Source organism: Fulmarus glacialis, unplaced genomic scaffold (assembly GCF_000690835.1).
Source record: "Fulmarus glacialis isolate BGI_N327 unplaced genomic scaffold, ASM69083v1 scaffold14092, whole genome shotgun sequence".
Lineage (NCBI taxonomy): Eukaryota > Metazoa > Chordata > Aves > Procellariiformes > Procellariidae > Fulmarus > Fulmarus glacialis.
This window is the reverse complement of record NW_009196053.1, coordinates 19,705-31,531: the sequence shown is the minus strand read 5'-3', so window position 1 is coordinate 31,531 and position 11,827 is coordinate 19,705. Positions and strand designations below refer to the sequence as shown.

The window sequence follows — 11,827 nt, the reverse complement described above, 5'->3', positions numbered from 1 at the left end:
AAAACATGACTTATAAGGAAAAAATTGAAGAACCAGAATTATTTACCCTAAAAAGTGAAAGATAGGTACAAGAGAAAAGTTTTCAAACTCCTCCCCCAAAGAACGAACAAACAAACAAACAAAAACAAAAACAAAAAAACCCAAACCCCAAAACCCCAAACCACCTTGAACTTACACAGATGAAGGGAATGATCTGATCTCTGCATCCAGTATAGATAGCTTCAATTCTAACAAGAAAGAATTAGTTTAGACATCAGAAAAAAAATTCTGATAGTAAGGTAAAATCACTTAGAACAGGCTAGGTGAGAAAGTTATAAGTATATTAGAGGTCTTTTAAAACACAGAAAACATGTCCAAAAATGATACAAGTGTAGCTTTGTGTCACTGGCAGTTTGGAGATGACCTGCTATGGACCCTATTAGCAGTATTCTGATTCTCTGTTCTGTGATTCTCTATTAGGTGTGTTACATTACTGCCTATTATTACTGTGCCACACAATGCATTTCCTGTTCTGTAAATCGTGTGAAACATTATCGTACTTTGAATTAAGATTATACTTTTTTTTATTTCAGTGTGTGCAGAAGCTTACAATCCTGATGAGGAAGAAGACGACACAGAATCTAGGGTATTTAATGCTTTGAGTCAAATACTTATCTTTTCAGTTCTCAGGCATTAAATTTAGCAAGAAAAATGTAACCAGCATTACCATTCCTTTGCAAAAGCATCCTTATTGTAATATACTTTAATATTCTCTTGGGTTTTCATGTTAAAGGAACATTTAAAAATTCTCTGTAATAGTCACCCATGTAGGACCTGATGTGAGGATTATTCTAAATTACCACACCTTTGATACGTGGTCTGTTAAGGAAACATTTTTGTGCAATTATATTTGCCCAGAGAGCGCCTGCTCCTGAAAGTACTTATTTGGTGTCCTCATAAACTTGCAGTAGTTTCCTCAATATTCTAGTATTTTTCATAAGGCAGAAAAAAGGTAAATTATAAAATCCCTAAGATTTTCAGATGTACAATGCAATAACTAATGAACTATATTTATTTCTTTTACTTATGTCACCCTTTTAAAGGCATTTACTTAACTTTTAATATGAAATAGCATAAGTATCACTTTTAAGACAAGTTTAGATGTTTATATTCTACCTAATTTCTGGCTTGTAAAACTGTCAAAAAGGTTATCCTATAGTATGACAGTTTTGAAACTTAGCATACCTTTTTAAGCATATGAGTTGAATGAACAACTTGATTGATACTCACATTAACTAGACACCAGTAATTTAGTAAATCTCTAGCTCACTTGGATAGTGTCAAGTCTGTTGTTTACTCTGTGAATCTTCTGATATAAATTTAACACAGATACTATTTCACAAAATATTCTTTGGGAAGTAGTCATGGCAAATGGCTAAACGTAACGGTGCTTTTTATAAAACATGCATGCTCCAAATATGATTAGAGAGGAGCAGAGTAATGTTTATGCAGCAATAGTTGAGGTAAAGGTATCCAAAATGGCTTGCAGAAATGAACTGGATTCTAGAAATGTAAAGATCTTGTTAGCTTAAATACAGCAGTGCTTCATTTGCTAATTCTATGGTGGTATAATGTTATCATTGAGTGTTTATTCAAATCCTGAAGGTTTTGAAATGAAAGTGTTATGAAGCATGGCCAAAATATTGTATAAAATGCTTAGCTGAATTAGCTCAGTCCTTCAGCTAGTGCTGCTATGTGATAACCACTTTAAAGGTTTTTCTATTGTATCCCTCAGATTATTCACCCTAAAACAGATGATCAAAGAAACAGACTGCAGGAGGCATGCAAGGACATTCTTCTTTTTAAGAACCTAGATCCGGTAAGAGATTCTTTGTAATGATCAACATTCAGCAGTGCTGCTAAGAATTAATTCTCCTGAACTTTTGAACAGAAGTTTACAGATTTGACTTTTGTAAGCTCTTATGTATGCTTTCTTCACCATTTCATAAACTCCAGAAATGCCATTTTTATAACTGATACGTCATATATCTAGAACCTTTTGTTCACCACCATGACTGATGGTCTTCAAGTACATTAATATGAATGTATACACTAACATGATTGTAAAGTATTGTATTTTCTTATTTTCTTATTTTAAATCTTCTTGCTGTTCATTGATGTATATAAACTCATCAGTTAACTGGAACATTTGTTTCTACTAGTTACTTTTTATCATCCAAAAGTGTGCTGAGTGCTCCATCAAAACCTAAAATTACCCCCAAAGCCTACAGTTTAGCTATAGATGTAATTGAAGAAGCAAGTTTGAGAAAGGCAATAGTGAGGTGTTTACGTTATTATTTCACGTAATACAGATACTGTAAAAACGCTACAGATAATTTTCTTCTGTGCAGATAATTTCCTTCTATTCCTATAAAAACAATTATGGGCTTTTAAGAAAGCTTAAATGCAGTGAATGAGTGGTCTGGATCAGACAAAGGTGATAATACTACAAAAAAGAACAGGATTGTTTAAGGGAAAAGGCGAGTGTATCAATCAAAACATGCATACTGAGGGATGATTCACAGCACACTAAATGCCTTCTCAAAAGAATTGATTCAGTGCTGTCAGGGGAGGGAGCATGGGGGAAAGGGAAATAATTCTGTAGAGTTTTAAGCATGAGAACAAAAATTTTAAAATTTGATTCAAGAGGGAGCTAATGGAAAGACCAGCCTGCAGCTCTGTTTGGAAGTCAGGTGCTGTTACAGACAATGCACGTTAATTCGTGCTGCAGGTTTCCAGCTCCTGCTTTTGTCTGCGCAAAGGCTGAGCCCTGACCCTGGGTACCTGTTCCCAGAGAGGCCCTGAGGAGCAATGAGCCACAGACCCCCAGCTTTGCAGAACCCTGGAGTTAGAGCTATAGGAGGGCATCAAAAGTCTCAGTGTAGGTGCTAATATGTGTGCATCCTTGGGACACTAGGAATACTGACGGAGAAGATTTCCTAACTCCCTCCCTCATGCTGTCTGTTTAATGGGTAGTTAATTAGCTGTTCCACTATACTTGTTCAAGCTAAAGTCACCCAAACATTTGCCCCTTACACTCCTGAATTATCTTTCTGCATAACTTCAGGGATACAAAGTGTTTTTTGGATATCTGCTCTGGATGTGAAATTGCTTTATTATATATTTTCCTTATTGTCACTGTGTCCTGGCTTCCACTTGGCTGGACCTTTGTTACATCAGCCTGCCAATGGCATTTTGGCAGACCCCTCTTGGTTAGTCTCTGAGCATTTCTCTCTTATGAACCCTGTGATCCAACGGATTATCGTGTGCTCCTAGAATGTGCTGTGATGTTAATTTTGAGCTACTGCCTTCCTGATTCTGGCTTTACACAGTTTCTTGGTAGTATCTGCTTATAGTATCAATCCTCTGGATGAGATCTGCTTTCCCTTCCAGTGTGAACTAGATCTTCTGTCTAAATAGTCATCAGCCACTTGGTCTGCACGACAGGGATCTATTGGCTTCATATCAGCTATATTGTAATGTTGTGTAGATGTAGAGCATTAAACTGTGCCAGTGTGGCACAGAGATATAACTCTTCCAAGGAATATTGAAGAATTACTTCCCCTGTTTGTGGAGGTCTTCTCAGGACTGTGCTGCTGTCTCAATACCGTATCCCCTTGATGTTTTGAACTCCTTCTTTACTTTTTGCTTCTGAATCAGTTACTTGTAATTGCTAATAGTTCCCACAGTCTGTTCCAGGTGTTTAGCAGAAGACTTCTTAGCTGAGTCCTCCCCTTGTGGAGCTCTGCAATCCAAAGCCTTGAAATCTGCTCCTGGGATCTCCCAAGTCTTGTTTACCCTCCTTTGCTCAGATTGTCCAGTGGATTAAGAACACTTCCTTCTACTTTAAATCCTTCACAGACAGCGTTCTGGAAAGTTGAATAAGATAATTTTTGTAAAGGAGTTTTTCATTACAGTAATTTTACTCATAAAAGGCATTGGAAAGCTACTAAGCTCTGAAGATAGCAAGGGTATTAAAATGTAGCCTTCCTCAGTCTGGCTTGCTCCTTCTGTGCAGCCAGGATCTGTAGTCCCCAGGGAACTTCTTCTACTCCTCCTTCTTGTTCTGCTGCTTGGCAGTGACTCAAGAGCTCTGCCACTGTAGTTGCAGTAATTTAAATGTTCCTATCTCAGCTCTCTTCCTCACCTCTGTCTCTCCACCCTGCAGCACAAGCCCACGTGGTGCCAGCTGCTGCAGTTCGCTCTCTGGTGTATTAGCAAAAAAACTCCTTCATCTTGGAGAGAGATAATATCTTCAGCTGCTAAAGCTAAAGTCTCTGGAACATAAGTCAAGCTGTGTATTGATAACATCTCCCACTCCCACTGGGGTTTTTTTTTGCATTGAACTTCAGCCTCTTTCTGCTATCGTTCTGTGTATGAAAAACATTGTTTCAGAGGTCAGTGAGTTAGAGGGGAAGAGACAATGTAAAGTGCTTAACGGCTTTTCCCTGATGGCCTTTTAGCAAGATGTCAAACACCATTCCTAGATAGGGCACCACCCTGAAACACAGTATAACATGTCTTACGGCGTGATCAGAATTGCGTTCAGTACATGATGCTAAATGGAGTCCACAGTTTCTTGAAACTTTATCCCACCCTTACACAGTGTGTTTTAATTTGAATGGAAAGATAAGGGTATCATTAAAGCAGAAAGAGAAGTTGCAGTAATTAGGAGGTGAGTTACAGTACTGCTCAGAATTTTAATTAAAAAGTCCATCTGAACAGACAAGAGCCTTCACATAAAAGTAAAAAACAGCAGAACCATTTGAATGTGAGACTAAATGAGAGAGAGGAGAAAAAGATAACCTTCAGACTCTGAGACAACTTAGGACTTTCTAAACACACACAACACTGTCTTGAGCCTGCATTTACCTCATAGCAGTGTTTGAATATCAGATAGGTAAACTTATGGAGAAGTATTTATAAATAACAGTATTTCACATATTGGCTCTGATTGAAAATATAGCATAGTATAAAGGAACACTAGCTCTGGTACAATTCCCTGAGCAGCACTTTATGTTTTAAAGGCCAACTCTTATAAATTCTTTAAAGTCTGTGAAGTTACTTGAATTTTCTTGAAACTTTCTTTAACTTTGTGGATTGATGAGGATGTGACCAGTCAACTAATGTCAATTCAGCAAGGCACTCTTGAGTTAACTCCCTTAAATAAAAGGTACTTTTAAATAATTGATATGTTAGCATTCTTTTCACCTTTCTGGGGGCTTAATCACTTCCCATCTGGCTGCTGTCTCTCAATATCAGTTTTAGCTAGTGTGTAACAGTATTGAAAAAATTACTTGCAGAGAAGAACAACATGCATGTGCAACAAGATGCGGGAAAGAGGTTTTTTGCAAAGGTCTTTGGCCACTTTTTAGAGGACCAGATCAGGAAAGAATCAAGAGAAATTCCAGGAGCAGAACTGTGTGGATGAGTGAATTAGAAGAGAGAAAGGTGCATTCAGATGTTCGTTTTCCTCTCCCAATGCTATTAATCTAACCTATGTTAGATTAACTCGTTCTTCTTCTAAAGCACCTCTTCCTGTTCTTCTTCCCAGAAAAACCTCTTCCTATTAGACCACAGTATTATTTATTGTTCTTCTCGATTGCCTGCCACACCATTGCCAGAAATGCTAATATTACTTTTGTTCTCCCAGGATTGCCATAGTCGGCCAGGCTGCTTGCTCTACATGCATGCACAAAGCATGTTACCACACCTTCCCCTTCGTGCTCCAGATGCTGGAGGTTACTGGCAGTGGAATCAGAAGCTGCATGCCCTCTTTCCCCTCCACTTTCACTTTGTATAAGCCAGCAAGGAGAAAACAAGATGATGACCAGATGCCATTACTGAGGATAAGCCCCAGGTCACTATTACTGGAATTTGTGTCTGTTCAGCCTAACAACTGTTTTATCACTGTGAGGAATAGCAGCAGCAGCAGCTTATTAGTGGCCAACGCAGCCTTCTACGCTTCCTTTTTACAATGCAATTCAGAGAAGTTATTCTTTTGGTTTTGTCTTTTAAGAGGAAAGTTTGCTGGGGCTGATTAACAACAGGCTATTTGGTTTGGCTGTTATGGCCCGTAGGCCAGCAGTTAAAAAACCTGATGAACCTATTATCAGAGTAACAGGGTGGCTCAAGGGACTGGTAGCATCAAAGCTGTGCCACACCCTTGCACTTAAAGTCTGAATCCTTTCTTTTGCAAAAATTCACAAGCAGTATTAGATCATCTATTCTCTTTCAGGTTGTTGTGGTTTAACCCGGCAGGCAGCTAACCACCACACAGCCACTCGCTCACTCCCCCCTCCCCCGCAGTGGGAGGGGGGGAAGAATCAGGAAAAAAAAAGTAAAATTTGTGGATTGAGATAAAGACAGTTTAATAGAACAGAAAAAAAAAAGAAATAGTAATAATAATAGAATATACAAAGTGAGTGATGCACAATGCAATTGCTCACCACCTGCTGACTGATAACCAAGTAGCAATTGCTACTTCCTGGACCACGCCTCATATTTATATACTGAGCATGACGTCATATGGTATGGAATACCCCGTTGGCCAGCTGGGCCAGCTGTCCCGGCTGTGCTCCCTCCCACCCTCTGAAGAGGCCTTGACTAGCAGGGTACTTATCAACAACTGAAAACATCAGTGTGTTATCAACATTCTTCTCATACTAAATCCAAAACACAGCACTAGGAAGAAATTTAACTCTATCCCAGCCGAAACCAGGACACAGGTAAATTTTATTTTGGATACCTTTGCCCTGCTAATGCTTGTAGAGAATATTTCAAACAGGTCTTGACCCTTTTCTAAAAGGTAATAAATTATACATATTCTTCACAAATATGCAAGAGCAATTTCTGGGCATATTGCCACTCATGCACCTGGGGAATTATTATAAGAGAGCACAAATATTGATTAATCAATTAGAATTGATTAACTTGAAGGAAGATGAAAGAAAGCGTAATGCAACTGTGTTTTATGAATAGTGGACTCTTATACTCAAGGCCAAAGCATTCCTTGAAAAGTGCTACTAAAAGCAGATTCTCATAATGCTCTTATGTTCTTAAAAATTTTGGTGAAGAATTAGTACTACACATGTTAGAGCAATATATATATATACACACACACGTGCGTGTATATATATGAGTGAGCCCAGAATACCTGAACATGTTAATACTCTGCCTTCCTAGATGGCACAAAACTCTTTGCAAACTAATGGTTCCCAAACAGATAGAATTGCACTTAATCCTCTGTTTTTTCCTAAAGCAAAATTAATACTTACATCAGATCTAGCAAACAGAGATTCTCTCCGCCTTGCCTATTGTATCAGAAATAGTGTGGCCAGCAGGAGTAGGGAGGTGATCGTGCCCCTGTACTCAGCCCTGGTGAGGCCGCACCTCGAATCCTGTGTTCAGTTTTGGGCCCCTCACTACAAGAAGGACACGGAGGTGCTGGAGCGTGTCCAGAGAAGGGCAATGAAGCTGGTGAAGGATCTGGAGCACAAGTCTTATGAGGAGCGGCTGAGGGAACTGGGGCTGTTTAGCCTGGAGAAGAGGAGGCTGAGGGGAGACCTTATCGCTCTCTACAACTACCTGAAAGGAGGTTGTAGCGAGGTGGGGGGTGGTCTCTTCTCCCAAGTAACAAGTGATAGGACAAGAGGAAATGGCTTCAAGTTGCACCAGAGGCGGTTTAGATTGGCTATTAGGAAAAATTTCTTTACTGAAAGACTGGTCAGGACTTAGACCAGGCTGCCCGGGGAAGTGGTGGAGTCACCATCCCTGGAGGTATTTAAAAGATGTGTAGATGTGGTGCTTAGGGACATGGTTTAGTGGTGGACTTGGCAGTGTTAGGTTGGACTCCATGATCTTAAAGGTCTTTTCCAACCTAAATTATTCTATGATTCTATAATCAGTTATTGGAGATGTTCTGCAAAAGAACTGCCCAGTGTAAGATGCCTTCATCTTTTGCTTAAGAATTTTGGAAACTATTTGCAACTCTGAATTATTTCTGCTCTTTTTTAGCAAACTGCTAAAAAGAATCAGCCAACTTGCTCAGAGGGATAGTTACAAAATATGAAAAATATTACTGAGCCTGACTGTTGGGCACGTGCATGATACTTGAGAGGCAGAATACTAACTTAACATATAACTGTGTGGAGGAATGTTAAGGTATATTCTCAAGGAAAATATTATTGCTTGAAAATATTGATTATACATCAAAATACAAATTAGATTCTTTGATAGTGAAGAAATAAATGCCTTTTGATTAGTTTACAAGTGGGTATTACACAAGGGAGCTATACATTTTGAACTGGATCAATAGTGCTGCTAACATTTATATCAGAGTTCCAGGGGAGTATATGTACATGGTTTGTTCTGAAAAACAAATGCAGAGAGCTGTAGACATGAATTCTGTAATTTACTCTTCCTCTCCAAGGTCCTGACTTGTTGATAAAGCACTCCTTTTCTTCCCATGGTTTCCCTGCCTGTGTTTTTCTAACTTCTTTTCTCTTCTTTTTTTTTTTTCCTTCCTTCCTATTCTGGTATTCTGTCTGCTTCATTACCTTGTTAATATCATGCTGAGCATTAATTCGTTGATATTTTATATTGCTCAAAGTGAGGGTACGGTGGCCAACAGGATGTCATTTTAATTTGGGCTCATTTTAGTAAAATGGTTGTAGGAGTAAAGAATAAAGTGGTTTAGAAATGCAGTTAGGAGCAATAGAACAACTGTGGATTCACTTTGTTCATATGATAGTCTTACGGTTGTGTCTCAGAACATTATAATTTTTACAAGTCATATGAGATAGGCAAATCTTGTTACTACTATTGTACTGAAGTGGAAGGCAATCTCATGTCTGCTTAGGTTGTGCTGGATGTCTTGGAACTAAAAGGGAAATTAACGGAGATTTCCTGTCTACCAGGGAGCACTCCAGCAGCACACTCATCCTTCTTTTGGGGGATTCCCAAAGCATATATAATCCCAACATACCATCCAATGCTTTTGGGACTTACTGCATCCAGCTTAATAGCCGGAGTTTACCAGCTCCTGTCAAATGCCAGATTAAGATTGTCTCAGTTTGCTGTCAGAAGCCACGTAATTTTAGTTGTAGAAATGTAGCTGTGCCTTCTATCTCCTGAATACCTTTTCTTAAATAGTGGAGAAGGATATTTTTCAGAAGTTACTTTTTACATTTGTTATTGTCGTGACTTCCCGTGATGATCGTGTCCTACTTTCCATTTTATCTACTGTGCCTTCATTGATTCAGAATGGGTAGCACTTTGTCAAACAACAAACATTTCTATCAGAAGTTTAAGCATTGATGCTTCTTGGAAGCCCCAGTGTGTGAGTGATTGAGTTTAGTATGGAGAACTTTGTTCTTTTTCTTTTACAAAATAGCTTACACTAAATTTATAAATTGATATTAAGAAGACACGTACCTGGCACAGTGGTAGCAAATCACTTGGTAGTCTGGCAGTTAAAAGAGCCACTGGCATTTGGGAAGGACATGTCACGGTCTACCAGCTCTCCTGAATTAATCAAAAGCTGTCTTGCAAGGACATACAAGTGACTGGGTATTTAATCTGTGTGAAATGTATACTAAGTAAAATGCAGTTTTAATTATACTCAGTCTCCATTATCTAACCGATGTTTTTTTCAAGGAATTGTCTTGAGATGTAATTGCCACGTTTGTTTTGTTGAATTGAAAGAAATTGAGGCTAACATACTATTTTCAAATAATGCAACATGCATCTGGAGGACGGTACTTTATGTGATACAAAGTATATGTTAGGAGAGTTGTGAGTGATTATTTGCAGTTTTTCACTTGATCTGGCAAGAAGGATGGAATCAGACACTGTTCCAGGGGGATGCCCTTGGTAAACCAGTTATCATTCCTGTCTAGGGCTTTGTTCTTCTGAATGTGATGTCATGTCTTTTGTTTGTAACTGATTGTAAACTGGCACACAATTTTGTACATTTCAGATATGAAATGGCAATACATCAGGCTTGCACACACCTTACTTTTGCACGGATATCACCATAGGCCTAGATTCATAAAGGTACCTGGTATCTGAGTTGCACTTTAGGCACAGTAAAATATTTCCTAACTTGTAACAGAGTGATTCATAAAACCTCTGCTTAGGTGCTATGCTGTTCATAGGCACCATGATAAGTACCAGAGGTATTTTTTGACATTAAAGTTCTGCTTCTATGCTAGAGGTTCATGTGGCTACCATGAGATAAAGGGGAAGACGGCGCAACTACTTTTTGCCACAAGTGTGTAGTGTTTAGAATACCTAGCACATGAAGACTGTCAGAGAGCATCAGGCTCCTAGTGAAATGTTGATGAAGAGCATCTGTGTAACTGCCGTTGAGGAGCGAGAGCTCACAGGAGCACAGCAAAGAGAACAAACTAGCACAGACTTTGCAGTTGAGATAGTTTGTGCAGATGGGAGTTTGAAGGGGAACTGGAAACAGTGCGCAAGACAGCGTGGGACAGATAGAGGTGGTGCAATGATAGTGATGATGGGCCACAGGGAGTGCTCCCCAGCAGCAGGTGGACCAGCCAACCATAGCACATCTAGAGTTTTCAACCCAGATCCAGAGGTAGGATGTGACCATCTTGGTCTCAGGCTGCTGGCAGTGGCAGGTGTCTCTCCTGAAGGCTGGGGGTCAATGGTGGCTTCAGCTATGAGAGATGTGCTGTGATCACAGTGCTGAGCTGCCAGCTGAAGGAACTGCAGAAGAACATGAGAAGGACTGCGTAGCATCAGGCAGGATAAACAAGAGTTTGACGGCATCTTTCAAGGGTTCACTGAAGAGACAACAGTGCCTTTCTACAGCAGACGGAGGCACCAGTCTGTTGACCAGACTTGCTCTCAGGTGGTGCCATGACAGGATAAGACACAATGAGCACAAACTGAAATACAAAAAAAACTGTTTAAGAAAAGCCTTTTTTACTGTGAGGGTGGTCAAATGCTGGAACAGGTTGCCCAGAGAGGTTGTGGAGTTGATTTACATGTTTTGGGACTAAAGAGCTAAAAATACCTGCTAACTGTTTTTTACTAGTTATCATAGTCACATGCCCTTCATATTAAATGTTTCCTTAGTTCAGTATTTTGAAGGCTTTAATTACAGGGAAAATGTCATTTGATTGACTAGAAATAAGATTTTGTTTGTCAGGAAATTAAGAAGGGTGCCCAAAGACAGAGTTTGACTGACTGCAGTAGATTATTTTGAAATTTTCCATTTTTGTCACCTTTATTCAGTTCAGTAATAGGTAACAACAAACTAGATCAGAGGACATCTCTGTCCCTGAGGCCATGCAGTGCAGTATGACATACACACGTACAGCTAAACTCTCTTGCACCTTCCACTCCTCCTAACCCCACCAAACCAAGCAACTAACCAGGGTGGTTTTACCTTTACTGGGAAGAAGCCCTGGCTCAAGCATTCCTCCAAGCCATGACCAGGGTTTGTCAGGAGGAGTGATAGTTGGCACAAGCCAAAACTGTACCAGCTGTGCTGACAATTGCACCAAGAGCAAACCCGCCCAGACTGTACCATGTCAGTGCTTCGAATCCATCCCCTGGTCCTATTGAGCTTGTACTTCATAGTTGTAATCTCTGATTCTGACTGATCTAAATATGCAAAAGAACTTTACTAGCACAGTTCATTTAAGTTGGTATAAAACTAGGTAGGTACCATCTTGGTCTAAGTAAGAGATGGAAGAAAACCACATCATCTCCACTTCAGGTGATATGAGAGGATATATCATGCTGTCTGATGCTG

At 39.5% G+C, this 11,827-nt stretch overlaps 1 protein-coding gene across 1 annotated transcript in view; it reads left to right on the top strand.

Moving 5' to 3' along the window:
• Positions 1–550: 550 nt before the first annotated feature.
• PRKAR2B (protein kinase, cAMP-dependent, regulatory, type II, beta) overlaps positions 551–11,827 on the top strand; it is a gene marked incomplete at its 5' end in the record, with an annotated part of 22,057 nt that continues 10,780 nt past the window's right edge. Inside the window, 2 exons of the mRNA XM_009572084.1 lie at positions 551–625; positions 1,775–1,858. Of these exons, the coding sequence (XP_009570379.1) occupies positions 551–625; positions 1,775–1,858 (159 nt within the window). The remainder of the gene's footprint in view (positions 626–1,774; positions 1,859–11,827) is intronic.